General features: G+C 36.5%; 2 protein-coding genes across 3 annotated transcripts; both read left to right on the top strand.

The window, feature by feature from the left end:
- The first annotated feature begins 4004 nt into the window (after nucleotides 1-4004).
- LOC144442432 (oncoprotein-induced transcript 3 protein-like) lies at nucleotides 4005-9968 on the top strand. 2 transcript variants are annotated; one of them, XM_078131779.1, is made up of 5 exons: nucleotides 4005-4021; nucleotides 4911-5158; nucleotides 5514-5906; nucleotides 6419-6484; nucleotides 7047-9968. In XM_078131779.1, exons 2-5 carry the CDS (start codon nucleotides 5116-5118, stop codon nucleotides 7256-7258), a joined length of 714 nt encoding a protein of 237 aa, XP_077987905.1. In that variant the 5' UTR covers nucleotides 4005-4021; nucleotides 4911-5115; the 3' UTR covers nucleotides 7259-9968. The 2 variants fall into 2 exon arrangements, with proteins under 2 accessions (XP_077987905.1, XP_077987904.1); XM_078131778.1 differs by lacking the exon at nucleotides 4005-4021 and having other exon boundaries at nucleotides 4778-5158.
- A 2571-nt stretch (nucleotides 9969-12539) lies between these two features.
- Nucleotides 12540-15865, top strand: LOC144442375 (oncoprotein-induced transcript 3 protein-like). The gene is made up of 4 exons (XM_078131704.1): nucleotides 12540-12896; nucleotides 13321-13713; nucleotides 14225-14290; nucleotides 15015-15865. The coding sequence occupies exons 1-4, from the start codon at nucleotides 12854-12856 to the stop codon at nucleotides 15224-15226; spliced, it is 714 nt and encodes a 237-aa protein (XP_077987830.1). The 5' UTR covers nucleotides 12540-12853; the 3' UTR covers nucleotides 15227-15865.
- The last annotated feature ends 1139 nt before the right edge of the window (nucleotides 15866-17004 follow it).

Below are 17004 nucleotides of genomic sequence, written 5' to 3'. Positions count from 1 at the left end.
TAGAGCAAAGTTTGCCGATTTTAGGAACTATTGATTATGCAAATTAACCATATAGCTTATAAGTTACAACACCAAGCTTTAAAAAGACATGTACATCTTTACCATCAATACATGTGTTACGGATGACAGAATACAACTTTTTAATATTCGCTAAGTTTTGATGTTTTGCGAGGTCACCGTGAACTCTCAGCTGTCATGAATTAATACTTAGAACAAATGTTTGCATTGCGCGAATAGTATTCTTCTGAGATGACAACATTGAGTTATTAAAAGATCAACAGTGTCAAATAATGACTGATTACAGACAGTTGGAAGAACAATGACGTGATCACATTGTTTAGCTAGTTTTCATATTTGTCAATATCATTTGCATTGAATTAAGGCGACGGCAATACTTCCGTTTTAGTCATTTATGGTGCTGATTACTTTATCACCCAATCATTTGAGTATTGTATATTTTATGTTTATAAGAATTTAATGGAATAATAAAAGTTTGGATTCAGTCTTTGGAAGAGACGGTCTGAGACTAGGAGCTTCGATCTGCTCCGTGGCCACTTCCAAATGATCCAGGTTAACCATGAACATTGTGTGTAGTTTGAGCTAATTCCCTAAAAGTCCAAGTCGATCCCGTGTACAGAGTGGAGAGAGAGAGAGAGTGGAGAGAGAGTAACATTGAAGGGGGTTACCTAAACAGAAGAGGTATCCCTAAAATTTGTTACACATGTACTAAATTATCCGATATTACAAGCTTGCATTCAAAAGATATTGCCTCATTAAGTATCAAAATGATTATTAATTAATTTACATATCACAATTAAAAAATAAATAAGCAACTACATCAAACACGTATTATTTGTTATGGCTGATGGATGCACCAAAGTAAGTGAAATTTGAAGTTTGCATTCTTAAGAAATAGCCTAAATACCGAAAATCATTCATTATGCAAATTAGTCATTGAAATTGAAATTTATATCAACATGCTTTAGAGGATATATGTGCCAAATTATATGAAATCTGAAGAGTGCTTTTCAACGATATAACATAATTACTGAAGATCATTAATTATTTAAATTACTCGTTAAAGGCTATATGTCAAAAAACTTCTGTGCGTTGTATGATTGGTATGTCTACTAAATTGTATGAAATTTGGAGCTTGCATCTTAAAATAAAGACTAATCACCAAAATTAATTATTTATGCAAATTATGCATTAAAACTGTAAGCTACATCAACAAATTTTATAGGATATATATGTGCTTTGTTCTGGTAACATTATGTACTAAATTATATTGAAATTGAAATATGGGTTCTTAAAATAAATAGAATAATTACTGAAATTCATTAATTACGCAAATTATAAGTAACAGCTTTAAGTTATCAACAAACATTATAGGCCACATGTGCTTTGTTAATATATGTATATGGTTAATATGTGTACCGAATTATATTGATTTTGAAGTATGCATTCCAAAGATATATCCTAATTACTAAAAACCCTTAATTATGTAAATGACTAGTTAATTTTCATTGGATGCCTCCCAAAATTTAATCAACTCTTCTGATGAGCATGTGGAAGATGTTTAGTAAGTTTCATTAGAATCGATGTTATAGTTATTTAGACACATACATACATACATACATACATACATACATACATACATACATACATACATACATACATACATACATACATACATACGAACACAGACAGACAAAAGCATAACATAATACTCACTTACAGGAGGTAAAATGATTCATCAAAAACAACATTGAAAACCACAAATAAAAATGGAAGGTTAACGAATACAAAGACAAAAATAAAAATATATGTACGAATGGTAACCTGAAATTTACGAATACAAACATTGATTTTTTAAATATAAATAACGATTCTACGAATATAAATGTATATTACAAAAATCATATTATGAATTTTACGAATACGTCTTTTTTTGGATGAGTATGTGTTTTATTGAATATTGCAACACACGGCCCATCATAGAAACGGACAACCTTGGTTTGTACAGTCACATAATATTATAGTTACTTATACTGTCACTTGAAGATTAATTTATCAAAATAGTTTATAATATTAAAAAGCCCATGAGAGCACTCAGTTTGTATCTGGTTTACATTATGTAGTCTGGTATAAGCAAACGAACTTGTATGCGCATTGCTCGTTTCGGGTACTGTTATCGCGGAAACAAGCTGTCTGAACTCCCCTCCCCGAAGTGTGTCTGGGTCAATTACATGTAACATTGTTTTATGTTAAGATAGGCGTTGTTATGGATAATGTTATGAATTTTCCGATGTGCCAATGAATCTACCAATAACGTGGTCGATATTTTTACATCTCAGTTAATAACTACTTATCCAAGTAGTATTCATTGACACACAGCCAAATCATTACGTTTTTCATGTCCACGTTTCAGCAATATGGCTGTGGTCTTCTCCTCAGGACAAACTGACTATGATTACTGTTCAACTCTAGCTGGCTGTTTGGTAAACAAATTGTCCCATTTTGTGTTGGGACGTGTGTCCTCGAACTTGGTATACTTGTGATATTAACAGAGACAAATTAGGAGTAGCAAAAGGCCCACGAGCTACACAAATCAAAAACGCGATACTTGGACGTAAGCCAATACAATATAATAGAAATTGCACTAAACACTAGGCGCAACTGTGACAGTTAAAGCGGAATCAACATCCAAAGAAACACACACTTTTAAGGCCGAGTTTTTGAGGTGTAACTTTGATGAAGACACGCTAGAACAAAGAACAAAAGTCAATAATTTAATAATTGTGCTTGGTATAACAATGAAATTCGTGACATTGACCACTGTCTTAACCATACTTTGCTTTCGCGAATCAGCACATGCGTTTTGGTCGTGGAGCCGGCGCCGTCTGCACTGGCCTACGCCAACATGCACAGCAGTTCACTGCACATGGAGCGAATGGTCTGCCTGGACTACGTGTTCTGCCATGTGTGGCACTGCGGTCGAAGATACACGTAACCGTACAAGATACGTCGTAACTCCAGCTTCGTGTTCAGGAAACACATGTACAGGATTTGATTCAGAGATTGAACAGTGTGAAAATAATAACTGTAATGGACGCGGTTTGGCTTTAAATCTCGGGTGCATATGCAATCCTGGATATTGGGGTACATGCTGCGAATGTAAGTATCATTATACCACTGATATTAATGATGTTCTAAACTCTTGAGGGCCAAATGAAGTGTCATTTCTTAGCTATGTATACATGTGACATTTATCAATCTAATATGGTGTGAGTTTTGAAATAGTGAAAATTTTGATTCTTTTCTTACAGTATCGATGTTATAATTCAAGCAACTGGAAATCAGCCAATTTGCCAAGTTTTCCTGATATATATAAAGGATAGAAACATACTCAAAAGTCTCTAAGAGTGATTTAGAAAAGGAATTTAATTTTATTCAAAATTAAATTATCCCCGAAGTTGCATTTAAAAGACACATTATTATAGAGTCTATGTTTTAGCTTAATTACCAAGCTGGTGAATATTATTTTAAAAGGTGACAACGCCTTACGATCTGGTGATAGTGAAGTTAGGTTCTGTAACAGTTATTTAAATGTAGCAAATCATCTTTTAATTGCAATTACGAATTATCACTGACTAAATAACACTGTTTAGTTTGACTGGACATACATCGTGACGTTCTCAAAAAGTCCGAACGTTGTATAGCTTCCCACAATTCATCCGAAAACGGAAATGTACGTACACAGATTAAAAAGCATGCACTAGTTTAGCAATAGTTAACGATTCACGTTTCATGTTTTGCGGTGAAATCGAGGAAGCGGCGAACATTTGTCCATAGGAATACTTCAATACAGCCGTGCCTGTTCTTTTCGTAATCGCTTTAAGTTACTGTCACAATCGTTAACACTAGAGTGAATAGTCTCATATGGTTGCGCTGAGGAAGGACGAAATGGGTATTATAGGAGTGATATTTTCGATTGGAGCATTTTATCTCATCGGAATCGGTAAGATTTTGTTACCTGATACAAAATTAATTAATGTGATACGTTAATAGGATATGAGCCAACAATGTCATAACGATTCATTTTAGTCGCCCTTTGTAACGGGTCCATATAATTTGTCATATTCCAACTATTACTTCAAACAGGAATACGAGTTACATTAACAAGTACATGTAGATGTTATTCAAACAATGTGATTCACAAATTAATTCAAATTCACATGTTCTAAATATAATTCTATACTTAAGCATAGGCAGTCCCCCTCCACTGTCTAAGATTTACGGGAACTTGAACGATGTGCAACAACGCACGAAAACTTTTTCATGGTTATGTATGGGACCGATAGTTATGTTACCTTTGAATATGTATTATTTATACTTTTATCACGACAGTGTGTTCTGCAACTGGAACATAATATTTAAAAATGTTTTGTTACGTACAATAACGTACTTGTGCACAGTGACCAGTATTGTATTCACACTCCGAAGAAATACAGTATATGATAATTATAATATATGAGAAACCGATATAGATATCATTATAATAGACAGATATAGCACTGAGATATCTAAGCACAGGAAATCACACATTTTAAAAATATGTTTCATCGAAAGTGTTTGCAAATATACATTCAATTTGGTGTTTACTTAGTTACACTGTTTGTTGGTAACAGCATGCGCGATAAACAACCTAGCTGTACATTGAACCAGGAACTTTCAGAAGTGATAAATGATATTGCATTGCCCTAAACGATTTCAAGGTCTGTTGACTGTACTCGTCCGTAACACGACAGAAAGTCATTATATTTCGGATGATGAATGTATGCTTTACGTGTGTATACTCAGTAAATATATCATTTACAGGACTCTTTGTTGTTGTGCTTTCACGGTAGGTGCGAAGCCGGAGCTTGTGACACGTGATACCACCATTATATTCACCTGAGTAGGGACAACGCCACATGACATTAGCTCAGTCAATTTTAAGGGGATTGTTATCTCGCTGATTGAGTTTACTTTATTACTGCGTCTCGCCGAAATTTTCCCCTCATACCCATGCGTTTATGCCGGCTTAATGCTCGATCGTGAAATTGTTATGCCATGGTGCCATTTAAGTTTTTACTGTTGGCGTTTACACTGAACGGTAAGTTGAATAACTTGTATTTTGATGTATTATATATTATGATATTGAGAGAGAGAGAGAGAGAGAGAGAGAGAGAGAGAGAGAGAGAGAGAGAGAGAGAGAGAGAGAGAGAGAGAGAGAGAGAGAGAGAGAGAGAGCAAACAGGTGATTTGCATTTTGTGTATGATATTTGTTGTCGATGCCTCATAACATTTTTGTCACTTTGAATGTTACATGTCATTGTATACTTCCGAGCAGCACACTTCCAAACGCGTTTGCACAAAAACCTACTGACTATTTAAGCAAAGCTGCTTCCACCGCTCCAGTTTTTGTTGTTGAAATCTATCACAATTACACTCTGTTCTGTTAATTACAGTGATTGCCATTACTTCTGGTTTGAACCCCTGTACCGAATACATCTCCATCGATGAATCCAAACGTAGTACGTCCTTTGAAGTACCATCACCGTATACGAATCTTTTGTGTGACCGTAATACATACAACGGCTGGTATAGATTCACGAGTGGAGCTGGAGGGGAATTAACAACACGTACCGATTTGCCGCTCTACCGCTGTGGTACACACATTCCTTTGTACCTTAACGGCACACATCCATCGGTAGGTGAGGGAATCGTCGATAGATTTGTATGCGGCGATTATTTGAACCAGGTCTGCTATAAAAGTTATGGGATTCAGATACAAAACTGTACTTCATACTACGTTTATTACCTTGTGAGAACGGCAGGATGCTCAGAGGCCTACTGTGCAGGTACGTGTGAAACGATCACCCAGGAAATATGTTTTGCTGATTGTCGAACTAAACAATATCATATCATCATATTGGTATTTAGTTGTTAGTAAAATATCAATGTCAAATAATGGTGCGATAAAAACAACATAGACAGCGTGTTCTTGTAGAATTTATTATTTCTGGGTATGGCTTGCGGTTGATAGGAAAACTGGACAGTTGATACAGAAACTCAAGAGTTTTTCTTTTTAGGAATGGTGTGTACATGTATGTGTCGTGGCGATTATTTGAACTAAATCAGCTTATATGAAAATAATAATGATGCAATTCGAACATAACTCATACTGGTAAATGATAGGTCATAACGTAATAGCGAACAGAAGGTTGTCGTAAATATACTTTAAATTATTTATGTGTTTGTTTGCATTGATATTGTAAGGATGTTGTCGTTCAAGTGAACAAATTGCTACCCTGTACTGCGTAATTTAGATCAAGTTGTGTATGACGTGCACGCATATTATTTGTTACCGTAGGTACTGAACGTGAATGCAATAAAGGTTTTGTATCACCAAACATGAATTTTACACCAGGATGTACAGGTAACACCTTTGTCTTATGTCTTGTCACACACACACACACACACACACACACACACACACACACACACACACACACACTTACCGTGTTCACCTACCCATTCATACACGCACGCACACGCACGCACACACACACACACACACACACACACACACACACACACACACACATGGTCACACACAGGCAGACAAAAGAATAACATAACTTCCTCTTCCGGGAGGTACAAACTGATAACATACCAATAATTAGACATTACACATGTAAATCGATGTTCGATATTAACCATAACCAGTACAGAAACGGAACAAAATCATGATGTTGAAGAGGCTAGTTGTTTGGGTCCAGACCCGTAAATCAATTCCATTTGATTTACTAGGTAGACAGTATAGAGATAGGAATTCAAAGTCTTTCTTACCTCCATGGTATAGTTTTAAAAAACCCACTTTCATCTAGAGATGATGCAATACTGTTCACAGTGTACGATATCACGAGTAAGGTATTCACAATCCTCATACTTGGAAGAATAATGACTTTTTCATATCTTTTCCCCCAAAACTGCAATAGATATGGATGAGTGTTCAACGGGCATCGATGGCTGCGATCACAGATGTTTCAATACAGAAGGATCGTACTACTGTGAATGTAACGAGGACTACAAGTTAGATACCGATGGCAAGTCTTGCCGAGAACCATTCTCAGAGTCTGTTGCTGTCCAAATATCTCCCATCCAGATATTGCCAATTTTGGTCTTGTTGCCAAATCTAATTTCTCCATGAATCCATGTCGTATATGAAGTGAAAAGTAAATATCACGTTTGGGTCATAGTTGTTAACCAAAGGTCTCTTTATAGAACCGTCCAAAACATGCTCTTCATATATTTTCGTTGCGTTAACAACAGTATGTACTCTGTCTTACGAGAATGGTTTGGGTTTAATACATTGTGGCTTTTTATTTCAAAGTATTTGAATATGATGTAGTTCCGCTTCAATCGGTTTTTTAAAATCGCACTATCTATCTGTTGCAAAGTCCCGACTACGCTATATTTTAATGGTGGAATGTTATTGCTCATATTTTTATTAGCTCCGCTGTCAGCGAAAGCTGAAAGCGTAGCTTTAGGTATAGGTTGTATAGAGTATAGAGAGTAGAGTGAATCATAGGTGTCCGTCAAACTTTTATATTTTCATCATCTGCTCTGAAAGTGACAGTCAGAATTCTTCGACATTTGGTGTGTATGTTCCCTAGGGGGAGGCTATTCAGATTTGTTCATGCCAAGTTGATCTGTGCCATTTTCAATTTTTTATGATTTTTTTTCATAAAATGTCATTTTCATCAACTCCTTGAAAACCTCTTGTTAGATTGCTTTGATATCTGGCGTGTTGATGCGCAGGGGGTAGCTTACTCAGATTTGTTAATTTCAAGTCAGCACATCCTCATTTTTATTTTTTATGATTTTTTTTTGTAATATGAAAAAAATATGAATATGTGAATGAGCATTATGACCGACGCCATATTGGAAATCAGTCGACGAGACTTTAAGTAAACTGCCACTTTTCAAAAGACACTATTGACGTCAAACAAGCAATGTAATATGTGCTATAGTCATAATTCTACGCATTGGGCACCCAAATGACAAGCGTTTGTTCGAAACGGGTTGTAAACTTCAAATCCAATTCTGCACCCCTTCTACATAATCAGCCAGTCCGCAACATCGTCATTTGCATACTCTATCCTGATTCGACCGGAAGCTGAAGTTGACCTCATTTGACCGAGCGATTTTCCACAGCAAGTATCTTGAGTATCAACACAGGACATTCTTGGTACTCACTAAAATCACACTTCAGACCCACTATAAAAGTGTGATGTTTTCAGATAACATGTAACTTGTGATTAATTCTATATTGTCGTGCAATTTGGAATGACAATGAATCAGAATAAAGACAACTTGCGCTTGCGAATGGAAGGCATGCCAGGCATGCGGTTGAAGTTATGGCCGACAGTTCACATGTAAAGTTAAACGACATGAATGTGTCTTGCCTTTCCAAAATGCAAATATTTGGCAAGTAAAAATAATTAAAATAATTACAACTTTAATTTGGCTTCAGATTTTGCATTATGTTTTGCGTATCTTTCCCCGTTTTACATGTAAATCCGAAAAGGTTCTCTCTCATCATGTCATCAGTGATCATACCGCGCGGGGCTGCTTTGAGTACGAGCGAGAGGCATGTTGAGGTATTTTGTTGAGAATTATAAATATTGCGAAATGTCAAGTACAAGGTTTAAATACAATGGAATGATGAAAAAAATGGCAGAGTCTGCTGACAGGCGCCGGTCACAACAAACACTGTAAATTAAAATATCAGACGATGTATGTATTAATCGCCATCTTTCTTAGTTTCCGTACGGCGACAATCCACCCGTATGCACGAGGGACTAACCCGGAAGCAAGTCGTTGTCAACCATACGTTACAGTGGTAACATCGTCCGAGAAATCGCTGCGTTCAGAGTGTCATTATTCACAGAATTGTTGTTTTCGAGTGAAAACTCGTCTTGAATTGTATAACTCTAACAAATGAAGACATGTCAAGTTATATTTTGAAAGTTGTATCGCTAGTTTGAGACGATTTTCTCACGTACTATCGAGGCTTACTTGGACTAGTAGGACCTTACTCCAGTTCATCGGGAAGTTTTGCCAGTCCGATAATTCTTTCTGGTTTAGTTTACAACACTTTTGATCACGCAGATTTTGTTGTTGCGATGAAAAGAAATTAAAAAAAAAGATCACTTCAACCATTTCGTTGTGTTTTCTTGTGAAAGGTAATCAAACATGAACGAGTGTTACCACTGTAACGTATGGCTGAGAATGACTCTCTTCCAGGTACTTGAGATTGTCGCCGTACGGAAACTAAGATGGCAATTAATACATTTCTTCCCTATATATATATCTACCACAACTAGTACAAGTTGAATGTTGTTGAGTTTGTAAATTTGTTAGAAAATTGAAATTCAAATTGCCTCAAAATTATTTTAGATCCCCAGTTTATTTCATTCATCATTAAAATTTTCCAAGGTTACAGCTGTAAGACACTGGAATTATTTATAGCCAACCTCAAAATCCTCTTTTTTTCTTTTTCTTGTGTTCATTTCCCAGTCATTTTTTTCTGAGATTTTGTGCAATTTTCCATAACAGTAGATTTTTGTTATAAAATGGTGACTATGGTATAAAAGTACAATACATTACCAACTTCTGTGTAAAATGTGTTTTATAGTGAGACATCATATGAAACCAGTAACCACTTTATTAGTATTACATCACTAAAACAAAACTGCATAGTGAAGAGCTGAAGAACTGAACCACTTCTACATGTCACCAAAATAAAAAATTAAATTAAAAAAAAAACAGCGGAGCTATTCTGACCGATAGGTCGCTTGTGTTATTGAACACTTAATAATTGTTATTAAACTTTAAATAAATGATGTCAGATTGTTTGTGTCAATGTGATATATATTTAAATATAAATAAATAAACGTGCACACACACACACACACACACACACACACACACACACACACACACACTGGTGACTCTTGTTCGGTTAAGACCCGTAAAGTTTATGTATTTTGACTAAGGCCTAGTAAAAAAATTGTGTGGTTCCAATTACGCTCAATTTTAGCATAGGTGGAGTTGGTAAATTTTTATTTCATCTTATTGTATTTTTTTCTGTGTGAGTGTCTAGTTCAGGTTTCCCATTGTTTTCCAAATGGTCTCTGTGTTGTTTATTTCTTCCTATCAGATGTACAGCCATTAAAGATTGGAAAAAAACAGGTTCAGAGTTTCTTTTTAAGTTGATGTCAGTTTTCGCATCCACTATTTCTCATGAGACTTCACAATTTCTCGAATAGGTAAAAAAAAGTTAGGGTCGGCAGTGAAGAGCTACGTGGGGTCTGGTAACCGGAACCAAACAATTATTTTTGTTAGGCCTAACTAGTTATACTGTGCATTTTTCTTTTAGAAAGCACATAACCCTTTTTCTGTTTTCCAATTCCAATTCGCGATCATACTCTGAGTTGCGTCCAATAACATCAACAGTGACTTTATCAGGCGCCGGTTATTGTGCAGCTCTTTACCCTCAAGACAAGTTGGGTGGCGACCATTGTGTAAATTTGATGTCCCCTGGCACTTACTCTGTACTAGAAAAGCTACTGACAGGGTCCTGTCACGATCACGCCATACTTGTGCCAGGCATAATTTTCATGGCCTACTTTTCCTTTATTGGTAGAAATACCAAACACAATTTGAAAATATCAATCTAAATGGCCGCTCTCTAGATTTCACTTTTACTCTCCAGTAATATCATTGCCTATTGTACTCGTCATATTTATGTACAGTGATATGTCAAGGCAGCTGCGACACACATTTTAATGGCTATCTCCTACCTAATAATAAAATAAAAGTTTAACTGTATATTATTATGGAAAAACTGCAAGAGGTTTCGTAATTATCCAAGGTAAACAATGGTGGGCGAATATTTTATTTACCCCTCAGACCACCAGGGTATTGAAGCCCCTCCCCACCCCCATTTTTACGTGCCCATTTTATGCTTAACCCTCCCCCTAGTCGCAAATTCTGCTTGTTACCGTATATTCTTCGATTATAAATTCGCTTTGTTTGCAAGCACATGTCCTTTAAACTCTGTGATGTACGTTTTATTTCTTAATGTAATTGTATATTTTCATGAGCGAACATATATGCATTTAATGGTGTCCGCTACTTTCGTACGGAAATAAAGGCCGTAGTATACGTGTTAAGGGAATAACCCCTCCCTAAGAATTACATGGAATCTGTAATACATGTGATATTAATGTTCATACATTTGCCGCCACAACTTAACAATGATATTAAATTCAGTCTAAAAAACATAACCCGTGTTTGTCAAAATTATATAGACTTCTATAACATCGTCATGTATCATCGTAAAGGAATTTGATAGACAGCTAAGAACATGACAACACTGTTGGCAAATTATATGTTAAAGTGTCTGCAAATAATTTTAATATTTCAATAAGTTGATGTTTACATAGGGTGGCCCTTTTTATTTTTCTCTTTCTCATCTCCCGACCGACCCCAATTTGCAGCTCCGACATCAGAAAACACAACTTTTTTTTTTATTTCCGACCGACCCCTGAGTTCAACACAGCACGATTGTAAGGTTCGAACGAACATCAGACGTTCCTCATGGCGTCTACGTAATATCTACTGTACTGCAAGGTCAGCCAAGACTTGTATGGCATGTTACCGATGTTTACATTATTACTTTTATACAGTAAATCCCAAAGGAGTACTGAGTTCTAGAAATGTTTACATGTTATGGATTATTTTGACAAGTTCACGTTGAAGAAAAATGTTTCATAGAAGTAATGATTTATAGAAATGAAAATTCCTCTTGCACACTGATGACAATCATGCAAGTGTTTCAAACAGTTACATACTAAAGTTCACATTGGATAACTTGAAAGAATTGCAAGCGATGTCAATGCCACTTTGATTAATAGGACGATTGTATTAGTACTCCTGATAAAATCATACAATAGTTCATGGCTACAGATATACACCCATCAGGATGATAAGTATTCATCTTCTTACAAAGTTGTTCTACGAACTTGTCAATCTTGTGACAATGAAGGAAGGAGACCTGTAACAAGGAATTCAATAAAGAGAAGAGAAAAGAAGTTGTAGAGAGACTGAAAGGACAAAAAGGACAGAGAATAGAACTGAAAAAATACATATTTTTTTCCTTGTCCCCCTTTTTTTTATTTCGTCCGCCCGCCCCGCCCACCCTTAGTTACACTGTTTGTTGGTAACATCATGCGTGATAAACAACCTAGGTGTACACTGAACCAGGAACTTCAGAAGTGATAAAATTATATTACATTGCCCTAAACGATTTCAAGGTCTGTTGACTGTACTAGTCCGTAACACGACAGAAAGTCATTATATTTCGGATGATGAATGTATGCTTTACGTGTGTATACTCAGTAAATATATCATTTACAGGACTCTTTGTTGTTGTGCTTTCACGGTAGGTGCGAAGCCGGAGCTTGTGACACGTGATACCACCATTATATTCACCTGAGTAGGGACAACGCCACATGACATTAGCTCAGTCAATTTTATAAATAAAACCAGACGAGTCACTTCAATTTCCCCCATCGTAAAATACACCTGTTTGTTTATGAAATGGAGTTTGCACACATCATAAGGGGATTGTTATCTCGCTGATTGAGTTTACTTTTTTACTGCGTCTCGACGAAATTTACCCCTTATACCCATGCGTTTATGCCGGCTTAATTCTCGATCGTGAAATTGTTATGCCATGGTGCCATTTAAGTTTTTACTGTTGGCGTTTACACTGGACGGTAAGTTGAATAACTTGTATTTTGATGTGTGAGAGAGAGAGAGAGAGAGAGAGAGAGAGAGAGAGAGAGAGAGAGAGAGAGAGAGAGAGAGAGAGAGAGAGGAGGGAGGGAGGGAGGGAGGGAGGGAGGGAGGGAGGGAGGGAGAGAGAGAGAGAGAGAGAGAGAGAGAGAGAGAGAGAGAGAGAGAGGGGGGGGGAGAGAGAGAGCAAACAGGTGATTTGCATTTTGTGTATAATATTTGTTGTCGATGCCTCCTAACATTTTTGTCACTTTGAATGTCACATGTCTTTGGATACTTTCGGGCACCACACTTCCAACCGCGTTTGCACAAAAACCTACCGACTGTTTAAGCAAAGCTGCTTCCACCGCTCCAGTTTTTGTTGTTGAAATCTATCACGATTACACTCTGTTCTGTTAATTACAGTGACTGTCATTACTTCTGGTTTGAACCCTTGTACCGAATACATCTCCATCGATGAATCCAAACGTAGTACGTCCTTTGAAGTACCATCACCGTATACGAATCTTTTGTGTGACCGTAACACATACAACGGCTGGTATAGATTCACGAGTGGAGCTGGAGGGGAATTAACAACACGTACCAATTTGCCGCTCTACCGCTGTGGTACACACATTCCTCTGTACCTTAACGGCACACATCCATCGGTAGGTGAGGGAATCGTCGATAGATTTGTATGCGGCGATTATTTGAACCAGGTCTGCTATAAAAGTTACGGGATTCAGATACTAAACTGTACTTCATACTACGTTTATTACCTTGTGAGAACGGCAGGATGCTCAGAGGCCTACTGTGCAGGTACGTGAGAAACGATCATCCAGGGAATATGTTTTGTTGATTATCGAACTAAACAATATCATATCATCATATTGGTATTTAGTTGATTGTAAAATATCAATGTCAAATAATGGTGCGATAAAAACAACATAGACAGCGTGTTCTTGTAGAATTTATTATTTCTGGGTATGGCTTGCGGTTGATAGGAAAACTGGACAGTTGATACAGAAACTCAAGAGTTTTTCTTTTTAGGAATGGTGTGTACATGTATGTGTCGTGGCGATTATTTGAACTAAATCAGCTTATATGAAAATAATAATGATGCAATTCGAACATAACTCATACTGGTAAATGATAGGTCATAACGTAATAGCGACAGAAGGTTGTCGTAAATATACTTTAAATTATTTATGTGTTTGTTTGCATTGATATTGTAAGGATGTTGTCGTTCAAGTGAACAAATTGCTACCCTGTATTGCGTAATTTAGATCAAGTTGTGTATGACGTGCACGCATATTATTTGTTACCGTAGGTACTGAACGTGAATGCAATAAAGGTTTTGTATCACCAAACATGAATTTTACACCAGGATGTACAGGTAACACCTTTGTCTTATGTCTTGTCACACACACACACACACACACACACATACACACACACACACACACACACACACACACACACACACAGAGACATTGCCATGCCTATGGTAGTACTAAATCTTATCAGTTTATAATTAGTTGTGCTAAAAATCACTTTTTGATCTAATTTGCATACTACTAAAACAATCATTTTGTTTTGAACAATCTCCCAACTACTAAGACTCAATAAGCAACATCCCACCACATATCAAATACCCAGCAGTTTTAGAATTGAGGTCATTCACACACACACACACACACACACACACACACACACACACACACACATGGTCACACACAGGCAGACAAAAGAATAACATAACTTCCCCTTCCGGGAGGTACAAGCTGATAAAATACCAATAATTAGACATTACACATGTAAATCGATGGTCGATATTAACCATAACCAGTAAAGAAACGGGACAAAATCATGATGTTGAGGAGGCTAGTTGTTTGGGTCCAGACCCGTAAATCAATTCCATTTGATTTACTAGGTATACAGCATAGAGATAGGAATTCAAAGTCTTTCTTACCTCCATGGTATAGTTTTAAAAACCCACATTCATCCAGAGATGATGCAATACTGTTCACAGTGTACGATATCACGAGTAAGGTATTCACAATCCTCATACTTGGAAGAATAATGACTTTTTTATATCTTTTCCGCAATAACTGCAATAGATATGGATGAGTGTTCAACGGGCATCGATGGCTGCGATCACAGATGTTTCAATACAGAAGGATCGTACTACTGTGAATGTAACGAGAATTACAAGTTAGATACCGATGGCAAGTCTTGCCGAGAACCATTCTCAGAGTCTGTTGCTGTCCGAATATCTCCCATCCAGATATTGCCAATTTTGGTCTTGTTGCCAAATCTAATTTCTCCATGAATCCATGTCGTATATGAAGTGAAAAGCAAATATCACGTTTGGGTCATAGTTGTTAACCAAAGGTCTCTTTATAGAACCGTCCAAAACATGCTCTTCATATATTTTCGTTGCGTTAACAACAGTATGTACTCTGTCTTACGAGAATGGTTTGGGTTTAATACATTGTAGCTTTTTATTTCAAAGTTTTTGAATATGATGTAGTTCAGCTTCAATTGATTTTTTTTAAATCGCACTATCTATCTGTTGCAAAGTCCCGACTACGCTATAATTTAATGGTGGAATGTTATTGCTCATATTTTGTTGAACACTTAATAATTGTTATTAAACTTTAAAGTAAATAAATGATGTCAGATTGTTTGTGTCAATGTGATATATATTTAAATATAAATAAATAAACGTACACACACACACACACACACACACACACACACTGGTGACTATTTTGTTCGGTTAAGACCCGTAAAGTTTATGTATTATCACTAAGTCCTAGTCAAAAAAATTGTGAGGTTCCGATTACGCTCAATTTCAGCATAGGTGGAGTTGGTAAATTTTTATTTCATCTTATTATATTTTTTATGTGTGAGAGTCTAGTTCAGGTTTCCCATTGCTTTCCGAATGATCTCTGCGTTGTTTATCAGATGTACAGCCATTAAAGATTTTGAAAAAAAAAACAGTTTCAGAGTGTCTTTCTAACTTGATGGCAGTTTCGCATCCACTATTACCCATGAGATTTCACACAATTTTTTCGATTTTATTTTTTTTCTCGAATAGGTAAAAAAAATAAGTTTAGGGTCGGCAGTGAAGAGCTACGTGGGGTCTGGTAACCGGAATCAAACAATTATTTTTTTTAGGCCAACTAGTTATACCGTGCATTTTTCTTTTAGAAAGCACACAGATCTTTTTCTGTTTTCCTATTCGCAATTCGCGATCATACTCTGAGTTGCGTCCGATAACATCAACATTGACTTTATCAGGCGCCGGTTTTTGTGCAGCTCTTTACCCTCAAGACAGGTTAGGTGGGTGGCGACCATTGTGTAAATTTGATGTCCCCTGGCACTTACTCTGTACTAGAAAAGCTACTGACAGGGTCCTGTCACGATCACGCCATACTTGTGCCAGGCATAAATTTCATGGCCTACTTTTCCTTTATTGGTAGAAATGCCACACACAATTTGAAAATATCAATCTAAATGGCCGCTCTCTAGATTTCACTTTTACTCTCCAGTAATATCATTGCCTATTGTACTCGTCATATTTATGTACAGTGATATGTCAAGGCAGCTGCAACACACATTTTAATGGCTATCTCCTACCTAATAATAAAATAAAAGTTTAAGAACTGTATATTATTATGGAAAAACTGCAAGAGGTTTCGTAATTAATAAATCCAAGGTAAACAATGGTGGGCGAATATTTTATTTACCCCTCAGACCACCAGGGTATTGAAGCCCCTCTCCGCCCCATTTTTACGTGCCTATTTTATGCTTAACCCTCCCCCTAGTCGCAAATTCTGCTTGTTACCGTATATTCTTCGATTATAAATTCGCTTTGTTTGCAAGCACATGTCCTTTAAACTCTGTGATGTACGTTTTATTTCTTAATGTAATTGTATATTTTCATGAGCGAACATATATGCATTTAATGGTGTCCGCTACTTTCGTACGGAAATAAAGGCCGTAGTATACGTGTTAAGGGAATAACCCCTCCCTAAGAATTACATGGAATCTGTAATACATGTGATATTAATGTTCATACATTTGCCGCCACAACTTAACAAT

This window comes from Glandiceps talaboti, chromosome 11, assembly GCF_964340395.1.
Source record: "Glandiceps talaboti chromosome 11, keGlaTala1.1, whole genome shotgun sequence".
Classification (NCBI taxonomy): domain Eukaryota; kingdom Metazoa; phylum Hemichordata; class Enteropneusta; family Spengelidae; genus Glandiceps; species Glandiceps talaboti.
Note: the sequence above shows the minus strand (reverse complement) of the source record. Positions and strands in the feature narration are given on the sequence as shown.